Consider the following 16,191-nt stretch of genomic DNA (forward strand, 5'->3'; position numbering starts at 1 on the left):
AAAGTCCCCGTGAATTTTAACACAAACGAATGGCATTCGTCTTCATTTTAAAAAGTGAAACAAATCAATGCGTGTTCATTGTAGAAAATTTGGGCTTGGGGGGTGGGAAGAGAGGCATAAAGAAGAAAACAAATATTTCCCTGTAATTGTTACAGCCATGTAATGCTTAGATTAGTCAGCCACGAAAGGAACAGACCACAATACGTGCACCAACACAGATGGATTGCAAAAATTGTTATGCCGCATCAAAGAGGTCAGACCCGAAGGAGGATGTATCTTTTGACTCTATTTATATGCGGTCCAAGAAGTAGTGACAGTAGGCAGATCGGGGGTTGCCTAGGTCCGGAAGTGGGTGGCTGGAATCAACGGCAGAGGAGCGTAAGAAACTTTTCTTGGGTTGTGGGAATGTTCTACGTCAGTACCTTGATTGGGGTGGTAGTTACCTGGATGTAGACATTCATCAGCCCTTATCAACCTGTTCTTTTAAAGTGGGTGCGTTTTATTTCATGTAAATTATACTTTGATAATGTTGATTTCAAAAGGGAAAAGAATGACCTGTAATCCCCCCACTCCAGAGGTAACCGCCATTAAGGCTTTGGTGTGTGTATATAAGTGAATCCACTGATTGTGTGTAACAAAGGTTAGTTCCAGATAAATGTTCAATCCTCTGTGATACTTTAAAAAAAAAATTAACCTCAGATTTAATTATTTGGGGAGAGTGAGAAAGAAAGGCAGAGCGGGTGGTACTCCATGTTCCTTTGATGCCCACCTTTGCACCCCCAAATCCCCCAAACCAGAGAAGTGGGCAGGGTGGCACAGTCATCACTCAGCCACCCAGTATCAAAGGCTGTGAAGTAGCAATCGTGCTCCCACCCGCTCCTCCTCCCTTCTTCCCCACCCGTGAGCCTAGAAAATGGGCTGACTTCACATCAGCTCAGAAGCAGAAGGGGGATGTTCCCCAACTTCAGGATGAAAACATGACTCCTCTCCCTATACCAGGAGAATAAGCACATTTTATTATTCAATCAGTACATTAAATGCCATCGGTACAGAGTGTGTGTTCCGTTATGCTGGTGTCTCATGCCTATTAAAAATGAGGTTCGGGGGCTTCCCTGGTGGCGCAGTGGTTGAGAGTCTGCCTGCCGTTGCAGGGGACACCGGTTCGTGCCCCGGTCCGGGAGGATCCCACACGCCGCGGAGCGGCTGGGCTCGTGAGCCATGGCCGCTGAGCCTGCGCGTCCGGAGCCTGTGCTCCGCAACGGGAGGGGCCGCAACAGTGAGAGGACCGCGTACCGCAAAAAAAAAAAAAAAATGAGGTTCGGGAATGCTCTCCTGGATGATGTAATTTTGAGACAGTTTTCAGGTGGAGCTTCCAGAGCGTTTTCCAAAAGCAACAGTGCCATGAGCAGCTATGAAATTAAGAACAAACGATTCTGTCGTCTGCTTTTGGTGCTTGGCATATGATTACAGGCATGGGCTTCATGCCATTAAAGGGCTCCAAAAATACGACTCAAAACAGGTTGCACCTTATTCATCCTGTGGGTCCTCGTGTTCCTTGACAGTCTGATAAAGCTGGCTGCGAGTTTCCTCCGGCCCCTGGGAAGTGGCATCTGAGGAAGGACGTGCCGTTGCATGAACGTGGACAATATAATCTCCCCCAGACTGGGAACCACAGGCTGGCTGGGGAGCAGCCTGTACCGGCTGACAGGGTGGGAAAAATGTCTTCCTTTAAACGAGGGGTTCTCAATCGGGGCTGATTTTGCCTCCCAGGTGACATGGGGTAACGTCTGGGGACATTTTGGTTGTCACAAATTGTGGCTGCTCCTGGCATCTGTGGGTTAAGGCCAAGGATTCTGCTAAACACCCTGAAGTCGTCAGGACAGCTGTCTACCGCCAAGAATGATCCAGCCGTAAATGTTAATGGCGCCAAAGTTGAAAACCCTGCGAAGGTGCTGTATTGGGTATCTGTATCCCAGTTGTTGGGCAGATGGGAAACGTTTGGAGAAGTGATCTAGAGGAGCACCTGCGATCAGGGCCGTGGAAACATGGGTTCTAAAATGGCAGTGGCAACACAAAATAGCCAACGCTTATTCTAAGTGCTAACGCAGTGCCAGGCTGTGAGCTCAACATTCATTATCTCACTTAATTCCTATGACTCTGGAAAAAGGTACCGTTGCAGTTCCATTTTATAGTAAATCAACCAAAGATACACACAGCTGGTAAAGGAAAGGGCAAGGAGTTTGTTTTCTTCCTCGCATACTTTTTTTTTTGAGGGGGGATGATTGGGGGAGGAGGGGTGTCTGATTCTCCTCGCTTGACTATGAGCCCATGAGGGCAGCATCTTGTGTGAGCTGGATCTGTAGTCCCCAACAAAGTCCTTGGCACTCAGTAGGTGCTAACAGACACATGTTTAATGGAACTGAATGAAAGAAGGAAGGAAGGAAGCAGGGCAAGGTGGTCTAGTGGTTAGAACGTTGGTGTTGCAGTTTGATTTCCAACCATTCAACAGATAACCATAGAGCATCTTCTCTGGGCCAGAACAGGCAGGGACCTGCTCAAGCTGACCTATACTGGCTCATGAGAGCTGATTGTTAATTTTTCATGAATTTTGCAAGCTGGTTGTCAAACAGCCATTAAACAAGATTGAATTAATATAAAGTTACGATTAAATAAATCATATTCTTAAAAAGGTAATAAAACTCACCACTTCCTAATTATTTGACTGCATATTATACTACATTTTGTATCTCCATTCTGTAGGTTATTTATGTCTCTTTCAGGGGTCGCCAAACTTCTTCTGTAAAAGGGCCAGGTAGTAAATATTTTAGCCTTTGTAAGCCATGAGCTGAGTCTGGCCCCTCAGCCACTGTTTGCTGCCCCCTGGAATGTTCTATCCGTAGGGTAGAAACACTCTACAATGGGGTGCGTCTCTTCCCAACTTCACGTTCAGTGATGCATGTTGATAACCTGAAAACAGCCATGGTGGGAATATTTCCAACTGGGGAATTGTCAAATGCTATAAATCAGGGCTTCCCCGCCCCCCGCAAGCCGATGGTTAAACATTTCACCAGCACGCCACCGGACACAGTGATGCGCGGAGCTGGAATGGACCCTGCCCTCTTGCAGGGTACAGTGTGTTGGGTTCGTGCACCCTTTCATAGCTGGGGGCAGGGGCAAGGAGGGAGCTGGGCAAAGGCTGCTGGAGACCAGTCCGAGGAGGACACCCACCTGTGGGCGTCTGCCGGAAGGGGCAGGGCTGCTAGAAGCGGGTGCTTAGGTGGTCCTCTCCTAGGGCTGGCCGTCAGCTCCTATGCTCTCCTCCCCACCAGGGACCCCTTTGTGGGCAGCCAGGGTAACAGGTCTGTCTTTCCGCTCTGAGTTGGCTCCAGGGGTGACTTGAGGGACCTTGGGGTTGAGATGTGAGCTCACGAGGGCAGTTCCCTGCCTGCTCACTGCATTCTCCCAGCTCCTCAGGCGGAGTAGCTTCTCCACCAGTACGGCCCGGGGTAAGCCCGTAGTGGTAATAAGTCTCCCACTTGCTGACCCGAGTGGGAGAGGTACTTCCAGTGAGCAGGTGAGAGCAGAACGTTGCTCTTTGGGACTGCCAGCAAAGAATGCAGAACATGGCAGCTCTGTCTGGTGACCTTTGTGAGTCAACTGGCCAGTGGGGGCCCGAGGAGAGTGAAGCCTTTGTGAACTTGCGTGCCCTTCCTGCTGCTCCATAACCCTCTGAAGTTTGACGCCGGGAGGGTGAACTCTAAGGGGCCTGCACTGTTCTCTGCAGAGTCAGGGTTCTCGTGGCACCAAGGATGACCTGGGTACATGATCCATCAGTGGAAACTTGATGGGCTTGTGTCTCCTACAGAGGCTGGCGGGCTGGAGGGAGGGGACTTCTGAAGGAATCTGACAGCTGGACTTACTCATTTTTAGGTCAGGAACCTGGGACAGTGGGAGGCGAGGGGCTCTGCGTATCACCAGCTATCAACGTGTCCCACCTTCTCACACCCTCACTTACTGACCTCGACCTACTGCCTGCGCGTGCCTAGGCAACAGAGGATAGGAGAGTCTGACCAAAAGTCACTGCCTATTTGCCTGCAGGCACTGTGTGCCGCTGTCCACCAGGAGCTCCTGGTTTCTGTTCTCAAGGAACTTCTGGCAGCATCTTGGGGGCTCCATATCACTGACGTCAAACTCAGGCCAAGAAATATTCTTATTGAAAGATGACATTGATCAGATTCAACACTTTCTTCCTGAGTCCCTGCTCAGGAAAACCTTAACAAAGGAGGAGCGGGAAAAACATGGACTTCCAGGTCAGAATTTCGGGTACAAATCTTGGCTGGATCCCTATGGTTGTCTGATCCTCTCTGAGACTCAACTTCCTCGCCCTTAAGATGGGGATGGGAAGAATTTTTGCCTTCTGGGTTGGTTGGAAGAAAGGAGAACAAATATCGATATATAATGCCCCCACAGGACAGGAATAAAGATGCAGACGTAGAGAATGGACCTGAGGACAGGGGGAGGGGGAAGGGTAAGCCGGGACGAAGCGAGAGAGTGGCATGGACATATATACACTACCAAATGTAAAACAGATAGCTAGTGGGAAGCAGCCGCATAGCACAGGGAGATCAGCTCGGTGCTCTGTGACCACCTAGAGGGGTGGGATAGGGAGGGTGGAAGGGGGGACGTAAGAGGAGGAGATATGGGAACATATGTATGTGTATAGCTGATTCACTTTGTTATAAAGCAGAAACTAACACACCATTGTAAAGCAATTATACTCCAATAAAGATGTTAAAATATATATATATATATATATGTCTATATATATAACACCCCCAACATAGTACCTGGCACTTGGGTGCTGGTCATTTTATCATGCTGTTCCTGTTTAATGCTTACAGATCAACCACCATATCAAGCAGTGTTGAGGATGTCTGGATAAAATCAGGGATCCTCTGCCTCCTGGTGAATCACGTTCTGCTGAAGTTTTGCCCCCTGAACAGGGGGAGGAGGGTCCACAGATGTCCCTCGAGTGGACAGCAGCTGCTTTGTCTGCCACCGAGCCTCCCCACTCCATGATTTCCTGCTGGACCCCATCACCTCCCTCCCGGGTACCCTCAACAGCCTCCTCACCAGCCTCCCTGCCTCCAGGCTGCCGCTCTGCAAATCTTGTCCATGTCATGCTGTGGCCAGTGACCTTATGAAGGTGATATCTACAAGTCGCTCCCTGCATGCCCCACGTGGTAGCTTCCCACTGCTCTCAGGGCAGAGTCTGGTCCCTGGGCCTGCATTTCAAGGTACTGCCCGCTCAGCCCCTGCTCACCTCTGAGGCTTCTGCCCTGCATCCCCTGGGCTCCTTGCATGCCTTGGCAAAATGGGGCTCCCCTGGTGGCACAGTGGTTAAGAATCCGCCTGCCAATGCAGGGGACACAGGTTCAAGCCCTGGTCTGGGAAGATCCCACATGCCGCAGAGCAACTAAGCCCGTGTGCCACAACTACTGAGCCTACGCTCTAGAGCCCGCGAGCCACAACTACTGAGCCCGTGCACCACAACTACCGAAGCCCACGCGCCTAGAGCCTGTGCTCCGCCACAAGAGAAGCCACCACAAGGAGAAGCCCGAGCACCGCAACGAAGAGTAGCCCCCGCTCGCTGCAACTAGAGAAAGCCCGCGTGCAGCAACGAAGACCCAACGCCGCCAAAAATAAATAAAAAACAAAAAAAAAAGTCTGGAGTTTCCTGCACAGGCTGAGGGTCTTCCCACCTCTTTGCCTTTGTATGTGCCGTCCCCGCTTCCAGGAGCACCTTTCCCCTTCTTTACCTGATTCCTAAAGACCTCTTGGAGTCAGGACGTGTCCCCAGTGCCACAGCCCGGCTGGGTTAGATACGCCCCTCCCCCTCCCTGTAGCCCCAAGCACAGTGCGGTCATTGTCTTTACATGGTCTTAGACCCTGAGCTCCGCACCGGGGCCCAGTCCTGGCTAGCCAAGTGAGCCTGGCAGTCTCCCTGCATCCTCACCTGCAGGAGGGGATGCTGATGGGTCAACCCTGTGTCATGGGTTGCTGTGAGAAGGAAAAGTTGCGTGCGTGCTTAGGACGCGGGGAATTACTCCTGCAACCGGCAAACAGCAGGAGCTCAATCAAGGTTCGGACAACAGACCTAACCCCCTTGGCGGCGTGGCCTGGGTGTCTTGGTCACAACCACCTGCCATCCCCACCTCCGGCATCCACGTCTGTGTCACCGGGTGGGGTCTCTGGCTTGCCTGACTCCTCCTTGCTTGATGGTTTTCTCAAGGCCGTTGATGTTCAGAACTTCAAGAACAGAATTTGCCAGGAGGCTGTGGGGAGTCAGTGAATTCCCCATTTTCCCGCCTAACTGTGCCTCCGCAGGGCTCACGAGGAGAGAACAGCTCTGCCCGTCTCCTGGGCAGGCTGGAGATGCGTCTTCTCTGGTGAGGGACACATGCGGGGGCCCTGCCTTCCACCCTGGCCCCAGCCCTGGTCGGGATCAAGTGAGAGTGTTTTGGGGGGCCCTCATCTTGTATGTTCTTGGGAGAGAGGGGGAGGGGGCAGTCCCCACTGTAGGGCTGCCGTGGACAAACTTCGACACTCATGATGCAATTCAACGCATGCTCACACACTTGTGTGTTCACTACAGAGACACCTTCACTAACAAAAAAGGCACAGACCTGGGGGTTTTAATGATATTAACTGCAGAAGTGTGTGGATGTGAGAAAGCCCCACCTCAGAGCAGAGCACTTGCTGCGTGGCTTTTGGTGCCACTCCTGATGGCAGAAAGGGAACGTTTTTTTGTTGCACAGCTGGCGTTCCCGAGTGACACCATAGCTCATTCCCCAAAGGGGCTTCCGGTATGATTCTCTCACAGCTCTGCGCAGGACCTGGGGATGCAGAGATGAATGACCCGGTCCCGGCCTGAGGGGAGAGGTAAAGAGGCTGGAGCTGCTGGGGTGCAGGCAGAGGAGGGGGGCGCCGGTAACGCTGGGGAGGGATTTTGTTGTCTAGGTTCCTATTAGGAGCTAATCAGACTCCAGGGGCAGAAGGAAGGAGTGGGGCTGAGGAGCCTGTCCCATCCCCCCAGTAGGCCTGAGGACCCCAAGGGCCACGGCGGGCAGACATTTCTAAATGACCAGGAGGCCTGCAGAGTGCTGCAGGCTGAGCCAGGGCAGCGTGGCTCATTCCCCGGATAACTGACGGGACACATTCAGTTCAAGGAAATATCTCTGTCTTGTGGCGCCATCTGGCCAGCCAGGTGGACAGCTTCCTGCCTGCGGTCCTGTCCCCACACCTTCGGCCCGGCCCAGCCCGGCCCCGGTCCCTCGGGTTTGCACCTGGCCGCACCTCCGCCATCCGCGTGCACAGGTTTCGGGGCGCTGACATTTCGGATCCCGGCTGGCCGCGGGGGTAAGGGTGGGCTGCGGGGGCCGCGGCGCGTTCTCAGAACCGTCGGGCAGGCGGGCCGCGCGGCTCAACACCGGCCTGGGCACCGGCGGGGGCGCGGCTCGGCGTGACGTCACGCGCCCCGCCCCCGAGGCCCCCGCCCACTCCCCAGGTTCCGGGCGGGGCGGGCCCGGGCCTGCCAGGGCTCGCCCGCCCCAGCCCCCTCCCCGGGGGCCGCCCCCTCCCGTCGAGCCGCGCCTCGGCCCCTCGCGTCCCCGCCCGGCGACGGACTCCGCCTGCGAGAGGCCGAAGCCGCGGCGGCAGCCGCCGTTGCCGCCATTGACGTCAGAGGGGCGGGCACATGACCCCGCGGGGACCAATCGCGCGGGCGCCGAGCGGCTTCTGCAATCTCTCAACTGAGCCGGCCCCCGCGGCCCCCGCCGCACACTCGCCCGCGGACGGCCGCCCAGACACACGTACTGTACACACGAGCGGGCGGCGGGGCCGAGACACGCCCGCCCGCGCGGCCCCCGCTCGCCGCCGCCGCCACCGGGCCCCCGGCCCCCCCGCCGGCGCTGCCCCGCGTCCCCGCCCGCCCGCCCCTCCGCCGAGCCGGTCCGGCCGCCGCGAGCATGCATCCGACGAGCTAGGAGGAAGCCGGAGCCCCGCAGGAAGGACCGAGCGCCGGCCGCCCGCCCGCCCGCCCGCCCGGGCCCCTCCCTTGCGGGGCGCCCCCAGCCCCACACCCCCCCACCTTCCTGGGGGGTGGGGGGGTGCGGGACGCCGACCGGGGGCCCCGCCGCCCGGGCAGCCGGGACAGCCCCTCTCCCCGCCCCCGGCCCCCTCCCCGGCCCGGCCGGCCGGCCATGGATCTGACCAGCACCTCGGGCGGCGGCGATTCCCGGCAGATCGAGGAGACCAAGCCGCTGCTGGGGGGTGACGTGCCGGCCCCCGAGGGCACGAAGATGGGCGCCGTGCCCTGCCGCCGGGCTCTTCTGCTGTGCAACGGGATGAGGTACAAACTGCTGCAGGAGGGCGACATCCAGGTCTGTGTCATCCGGCACCCGCGGACCTTTCTCAGCAAGATCCTCACCTCGAAATTCCTGAGGCGCTGGGAGCCGCACCACCTAACGCTGGCCGACAACAGCCTGGCGTCCGCCACGGTGAGTCGCTCTGCGCGGCGGCGCGCCTGCACCCCCGCGCCTCCCCTCGGGGCCCGGGAGGCGCCCCCTCCCACCGGCTGCCCCCTGCCTGCCGCTGCACCTGGAGCCCGGGGCCTGCAGGGCGGCGGGGGGCGGGAAGAACCGGGCGCCCCCTTCCTGGCCTGGGCTCCGGACTGGATTGTGGAATCCGAAGCTCTGCCCTGCCGGCGGGCTCGGGGAGACCCTTAGAATTATGGAGAGGATCTGGCCCACCCCGGACTGAGCATTTGGGTACCTCCGGGCCCAGCGCTTGTGTTAATTACGGATGGGACCTTGGGATAGACCCCCGAGGCTGGGCCCTGATGGTGGTGGGGTTCCCTTTCGGAAAGCACATCTGGATCTGCGGCGGATGGGAAAACAAAACAACCAGAAAACAAACAAACAAACAAAAAAACCCCAACAACCTCAAAACCCCAAAACCCAAAGAATTTCCAGAAGCCAGTTCCTTTCTTTGCTCTCTACCCGTCTTTTTCCTGCCCGGGCTGGCAGGCAAAACTGGGTGCTTCCCTTTCTGAAAAAATTTCACTGACACACTGGGAGGGTGGAAGTGGAGGGGGAGGGGGAGGGAGAGGGGGCAGGGGTCCTGGGCTATCTCCTCCCCACGGGGGGCGGTCAAGTTCTAGTGCGGAAGCTGGCCTGTGGGGTTCTGGTCTTGTATAGTCTATGCAGTATTGTATACGTGTGTTTTGTTGCTGGAGGTTTTATTATGTTATTGTTACTGTTTTAAAATACATGGCTGGGACTGGGTCGCCCTCATGAGAGGGAGAGAAGTCATCGATCTGTTTCTGAAATCAAATCTGCAAGGTGGAGAGAGAGGGCTGCGATGGGTTCGCAGCGGGGGAGGGTGGCGGGCAGGAGCCGGAACAGGATGCTTTGTGTTTTGAAAGGAGGACAGTTTAAAGCACCAGCTCTGCTTGGGCCCGAGCCTTGCTGTGAGGGGGTCCCGTCCTCTATGGAGAGGTGGCACGTCTTCCCCAGAATGCACGCTCCCCTCTGGGGCAACCGTGATCCGGTTCACTAAGCACGGTGGTCGGGGCGGGGGCGCTGAATCTAACGCCTGCCCACACCTGTGCCAAGAAAACCCAGCCGGGAAACAGGGTGTCGCTTACATAGCATGTCACAAACGTGTAGCATGTGCAGACATTTCCCCGGCATCCATGTTCCCTTGGCAGTGTGTCACAGGCTGTGACACATGCTCCAGGGAATGGGGAGGGGGAAAAGTTAGCAGAAGAAACCATACTCCTTGAAACAGCTCCTCCCCCCCGGCCCCCCCCCCCAGGGCACTGAAGCACACGAGGACTTTTATTCTGAATTTTGGGTCCGACGTACTCAGAACACCTATTTTTTCTTTCCTGTGGGCACACTGGTGCAATCTGCAAAGGCTGCTTTCTCGGGGAGGATCCCTGGTTGGCGAGAAGCGGTCCAGTCCCAGTCTCAGGCTCGTGCACGTTCTCAAACCTGTCCCGAGCCACAGGCCTCGGCATTTGGCTTTTCATTTGATGGAGGGAGAGCCGCAGAAAATTCGCCAGCGCGCAGTGTTTCAGATTCAGGGAGGAACTGGTATCCTCAGTAGTTCCCTGCCTGGGGTCAGCAGCCTCCAGATCTGGCTTCAGAATTTTCCCCTGGCCGGGGCTGGGGAAGCTTTATTTTTCTTTCTGTCACCCCTTAAAGTGAAGGGGAGTTGGGGAGGAGAAGATGGCTGGGAGGCACAGTGACCCTCCGTGGGAAGGACAGGCAGAGCTCCCGTGCTCCCCCGGGAGAAGCCAGGAGCTGTGCTGTGCTGCCCACGGCTGGGGGAAGCCAGCTTTGGAGGCTCAAGGTGCCCCTCCCCCTCCCCCAGTTTACCTCTGATTGCTCAAGAGGTGTCTGTTGGAGAGAGAGAGTGGGGAGGAAGGGCGCCTGAAGCCCTGCGCTGGCTTCTCAAGCAGGCGTGGTGGTGGCACCTTCGTCTTCTTGGGCCTCTCTGGAGAGGAGCCGTGATTTTCTGGACTGGGGGCCGAGGGCCATCCGTGGCACAAGATTTGTCTCGCAGAGCCTTGCTGTGGCGTTGGGAAGCGAGGAGGGAGGAACTACGCACGAGTGTCCAATGGGCTGTCCCCTTTCTCCGCCTGTCGTTGGCGAGCCCCGCGGGCAGGGCAGGGAGTGTCCTTACATGTGGCCTTGGTGGGCTCGGGTGGGGCGCACGGCCCTCCCTGCCGGGGCCTGTGAGCGTGGAGGGGGGCTGCTGAGGCCGTGGCCTCCGGGGCAGGGGTGTGGGTGGCACAACCACTGGGGACCTTGTCCCGTCCTGAGACACCTGGTTGTTGGTGTGTCCAGGCCCCCCACCCCCACCCCCGCGGGAAGCAAAGCAGGCCCCTGAGGGGTCTCCCTGCGCCCGGGCGTTATGTAATCTGTCTGCATTTTGTAGTGCGGCCCAAGCACTCAATTGAGAAATGGGAGCGCAAACGAAACAAAGGTGAATTTGAGTGCAGCTCACTCAACGGAAAGCCCCCTGTGGCCCAGCCGAGAGCTGCTGGGTGTGTCGGGCGTTCTGTATTGGTCATAGCCTTCCATGAAGTGTACGTCATCCTTTTGTTAAGCCCTCTACACGGCTCACCTCAGAACCATCTGGTAATTATCTGGTTAATTGTGTGGGCTTCAGGCGCAAGACTCAGAGTGATTGATCTAGATTCAAACCCGTAAACAAACCCAATACACCCTCTGCCCAAACCGTTTTCAGGGTCTGTCTGCACTGATCCAGTCAGTTGGAGGGTAGTCAGAGCTACAGACCAGGCTTCCACGACCACAGCTGCATCAGGCCTGGGTGGAGGCGTCCGGTGGCTCTCAGTCCCACCCGGCAGGCGCTCCAGCTGGGTACACCCCCCAGGTGGACGGACCTCTCTGCATTCCCTGCCGGCGAGATGGGCTCAGCCTGGGGCCCCGGGGGGCCCGCGGCCTCACTCCCTGGCCTGGCTGTAAACTTTGCCTTCTCTGGGGTCAGGTTGGAGCTTGCCCCTGTGCCTATCTGCTGGGCCGGTTACTGATTAAATCCTTGCAGAGTCAACAGTGCCTGACATGGCCGGTGACAGCGCCGGGCCCGATGCACTCTGTGCTGGAGACTTTGGATCCAGAAGACTCATAAACAAAGGAGGAAACACAAAGGCGCCAGTGACCCGGCTGCCGGGAGGGGGACTGGGAGGTGTCCGCCCCTCCCTGGGGTACACACGGCCGCACCTTGCCGGCGGAAGGGTGCATCTGCCCAGGCTGTGGCCTGGACGCCGCTGTTCCTCATTCCCCTCTCACGTCCAGACTCCCCAGTCCCCGGGCCTCCCTGGGCTTTTTGTGGTTGCCAACCATGGTGTCGGCTGTAGCCAAGAAGGTTCGGGTCCGTGGGTCAAGAATCCATTTTGCCGTTCTCGTGTCTGGGCTGAATTTGATCACCTGCTAGGCATGTTTGTCCTCTGGAAGAGGGCTTTGTCCGTGTGCTTTGTCTCCTCTGCACCAAAGAAGTACGAATCAGCTGCTTACCTTTTATTTTACCTTATTTTTTCTAACATGTAGCAGGTGGCATCTCAGAATGGGGAGGGTCCAATCGGTCAAACGGGGGTCAGAGCACAGGCACAGTAGCCTTGACTTGTTTTTTAAATTTTCACCACTCTGCTGCTTCAATTGAAACGTCTGTGGGCTTTCTGTTGTGGAAAGGAAAAGAGGAGTCACCTCAGTTCTCGTCGGTTTCTTTAGTCTGGTGTTTTCTTGGGGGCGGCAACCTTCTGAACTTGGACTTATGCTTACGAAGCGCCTACTGGGTGTCAGAGTGCTGCATTCATCCCGATGGTGGTTCCCCCTTGGGAATTAAAATCTGTGTCCCCCCGAGTAGTCAGAGGTCCCGTGGGAACTCGCCTGTGTGCACACGCACACGCGTGTTCGTTTCTCCGCTTCGTCACCTACACCTCCTCCTTGTGCCCGTCCTCCCCGCTTCTGATTTATGGGATTTTTTTTGTGGCATAAATAAACACAAAGAATTTTTTTTTTCTTTCAGTGCCATTTGTCATAAGATTTTGGAGTATATCAAATTTGTTGCCCAGGTTACTTGTCTGATTGGAGGTGGTGGAGGGGAGGGGCTGAGACAGAAGCAGAGGAAAAAAATCTGAATTCCCTGTAAACAGCACACGTGGTCTGCCTTCCCCAGGCTGCAGTAAAGAAGAGCATTTTAAGGAGGGAGTAGTTTTGATGCTGCCATTCTCCTGGCGCAACCCGAGATGCCTTTTCTAGCCGCTGGCAAAGTTGTACCAGGCCAGGTTGAAGGTGTCTCACTCGCTGCCCATGGCTGGGCTTTGCTGCCGAGCTGGCTGGGGCTCCGTGGCCCACAGGTGGCTGTGTATAGTGTTGCCCGCTCCTCTGTGCCAACCGGGGAGCCCGCTGACTCACCTGGCAGTGGGAGAGGGCATTTCTGGGGCACCACGTCCGGTGAGGCTTAGGGGGAGCCTGGTGGCCGTGTCATCCTAAAAATCCAAAGCTCTCTGAGGGTGCCTCACTGCCGGCCTCAGCTTGGCCCACATGGATGGTATCCGCTTGGTGTTTTGGTGGAATAAACATCTGAGATGGTCAAGTTATGCCTTTGATTAAAGGATTAAGTGAGATTCAGCAAGGCAGCCAAATGGTTCACGGCGTCTCCACCGTGGGGCAACACAACGGGGTTTGCTGCCACTTGCACCGGGCTCTGGATTCTGAGGTTACAACTTCCTGGCTGTGTGACTTTTGGAACGTTGCTTTGCTTTCCCGTGCCGGGGCTTGCTTTTCCTCCAAGGGGGTGGGATAATCCTACCTCATTTACAGGGTTGCTGAAAGGATTGGGGATCACTCAGACTAGCACCTAGCAGGACGGCCAGCACACAGTAGGGGTATGACAAGGGGCCTGTATTCCACTTTGTGTTTTCCTAATTACCCTGAGAGTGCTTCAGGAAATTCTGCCCAAATGCAAGGGATTATTGCTACTTAAAAACGGGCAGTCTCTAGAGGAAAGTCTCCTGAGATGAGCGATGCATTTGGGAAAGTTAGGGGTATTTAGTGGATCTGGTATGTGTGAGAGCAATGAAATTGTTGAAAGCAGTTTAAGAAAAATTTCTCAGGGGGCACAGTCTGGTTTCCTTTGAAAAAATACAGAACTCTTTTTTTTGGAAAATTGAAATAGTAACGTGCACATCAAATAAATTCAGATGGTACAACAAGGCATATAAGGGAAAATGAAGCTTCTGTCTTATTCCACGGGCCCGTGGCCCCTAGTTCCCCTCCTCGCAGGCCAGCCCTGCATCCTTGCTGAGCATCCTGGGCATTTACACAGTTCTGTGCCGTTATTGTTCATTGGACGGTGTGTTTTGGCAGTCATTCTAGATCTGTGTCTGTGCACAGCTGCTCTTCCCTGCTGCATGGTGTTCCATCATAGAGGGGCACCATAATAATACAGGTAGACCATCCCCTATCACTGGACATTGAGGTTAGCCCCAGGCTTTTGCAGTTTCCAACAAGACACTTTCCACTTTGATTGAGTGGAGTTGTTTGTGTTTTGATAATTTGAATGTTTTTTGCCTCCTTCTTTGGTGAGTGTTAAAATATTTAGTCCCCCAGTGCTTTGCAAGGGTGAGCTGATCCTCCCTCAGAGGGGGGAAGGGCAGTGCTGCCTGGGGTCCCCGCGGTCTGGAGTCATGCTTGGGTCTGGCTCACTGTCAATGGCTAGGGAGCCTCCTGAGGGTTTGGCCCCCCAGCCCCACCAGGAACTGGTGGGGGGCTCCGGCCAGTCCCGCAGACCTCTGCCCCAAGGACAAGGGTCTGCATGGCCAGGAGAGCTGTTTCCGGCTCCACCTGAGAGCATCGTTTTTGTCCCCAGGCTTCCTGCTTCCCCAGGATGGAAGCCAGGCCGCCTGGCCCCATGGTAGAGAAAAGGAGGAAGTGACAGTGTCTCTTCCCTGCTCCTGGCTCTGGTGACAAGGCACCCAGTGCCTTCAGCGGGCCACCGAGGGAGGCCCTGTGAGGTTGAAAGGAAGCTCAGCTGATACCAGCAGAGCCCTACAAAGGGTGATGAGGCGTGTGTGTGTGTGTGTGTGTGTGTGTGTGTGTGTGTGTGTGTATGGGGGAGGTGTTCATGTCTGTTGAGGCAAAGGGGACCACAGAGAACATAGTTTTGGTGCTGAAGTTGATTGTTGTGGTGAAACTGAATGTCCAGTAGCCATTTCTTTACACCTGCCACATACCGGTGTCTGGGGTGTCAGGAAGGTGGAGGGAGGAGAACAGCCAGTCGCAGCAGAGGGGTCAGACAGGCAAGCTTGAGTCCTGCCCTTGCAGCGTCCTAGCTGGTGGGTGACCTTGGGCAGGTCACCTAACCTCCCTCCTTATCTGTGAAATTCACATTCTGGGGACTTCCTTTTAGCATGATGTCAGGATTAGGTGGAGTAAGGCATGGCAGTTCATTCAACAGATAAATATCACTGTTTGTAGGCACTTTGAGGAAAACCAGTCTCTGCCCTCCTGGACTAGGGTAGGTGACAGACAATAAACCACTGAGTAAGTAATTATAAAATCTGTCTGGCCCCGGAGAAAACAAAGCAGTGGTGGGTGGGGTGTGCGGGGCTGGGGGACCAGGAGCCTTGCTACCCTGCACATGGTGTTCAGGGAAGGAGATGGTATCTAGTGGGGGAGCATTCTTGGCAGAGAGGATGGCAAGTGCAAAGGCCCTGAGGCTGGACCGGACTTAGAGATCACCCAGGGAAGTGCCCGGATGCTCTACAGCTGTCGTCACCCCTGCCTTCCAGGAGCTGTTGTCATCTATTACAGAATATTAATGGGCACCCAGCATATGCTAGGTGCTGGGCGTATAGACAGCTCCCTGCCCCCATGGAGCTTGCTTAGTTTCTAGCGCTTCTGGGGTGTGTGTGTTTTATTTAACCCGCTCCCTCCCATAGCGAAGAATAGCAGTGCTTTAAGAGACTCTTAGATTACCAAAACCAGCTCCCTTTGTCCGTGCTGTGTTACAACGGTTCTAGGACCTAGAACACCCTAATCGCTGAATTCGCCTCAGGCTTTTTTCCCATGGGGAAGCGCTGAGTGTGGGGGAAGCGCTGAGCGCCGCGTGTTGCCCAGCAGCCGGGCTGGGCTTCACACCCAGGACTCCCCGCACCCCTGGCACCTTCACTGCCTTCCTTTGTCATGGGTTCTGCTTTCTAGCTGGTATCAGATCGGGAGAGTGTATAAGCAGATGAGGCTGAGTAAACGCACTTTGGAGGGAAGCAGAAGAGCTGGATTCTCCAGCCCCCTGGCGGGTGGGCAGGACTCCGCGGGGCGGGGCAGTGGAGGCTTCCCTGGGGCCGGGGTCCTCAGGAGAGCGGAGATAGCACGGGAACGTTTCCTGGTGTCCTGGGCCAGTCCCAAGCTCCTCGAGGCCCAGAGAAGCTGCAGATAGGGGCACACAGCCTGGGAAAGCCCAGACTGCCGCCTCGTTTGGCTCACCGTCCTGCCCAGGTGAATGTGCATCGCCGCGCGTGCTTGTGTGAGGCCCAGCCGGTGGTGGGGCCGGGCCACAGTCAGGGTGGGCTCACTGCTGCAACAGCCAGCCCCCAAACCT

General features: G+C 56.0%; 1 protein-coding gene and 1 long non-coding RNA gene across 3 annotated transcripts in view; one reads left to right on the forward strand and one right to left on the reverse strand.

The window, feature by feature from the left end:
* Positions 1 to 16,191, forward strand: part of CMIP (c-Maf inducing protein) — a 266,109-nt gene that overhangs the window by 21,246 nt on the left and 228,672 nt on the right. The window contains exon 1 of one of the 2 annotated variants that reach the window (XM_067718737.1): positions 7,969 to 8,558. The exons of the other annotated variant lie outside the window; for it this stretch is intronic. Within the exon in view, the coding sequence (XP_067574838.1) occupies positions 8,262 to 8,558 (297 nt within the window). The 5' untranslated portion in view covers positions 7,969 to 8,261. Of the gene's footprint in view, positions 1 to 7,968; positions 8,559 to 16,191 lie in introns of those variants that run through there. 2 annotated transcript variants of the gene reach the window in all.
* On the reverse strand, positions 4,837 to 8,401 carry LOC137214668 (uncharacterized). Its single transcript, XR_010938979.1, has 3 exons — positions 8,279 to 8,401; positions 7,357 to 7,430; positions 4,837 to 6,930 (listed from the first exon to the last, which is right to left on the reverse strand). It is a non-coding gene; the product is annotated as an uncharacterized lncRNA (long non-coding RNA).

This window comes from Pseudorca crassidens, chromosome 20 (genome assembly GCF_039906515.1).
Source record: "Pseudorca crassidens isolate mPseCra1 chromosome 20, mPseCra1.hap1, whole genome shotgun sequence".
Classification (NCBI taxonomy): Eukaryota; Metazoa; Chordata; class Mammalia; order Artiodactyla; family Delphinidae; genus Pseudorca; species Pseudorca crassidens.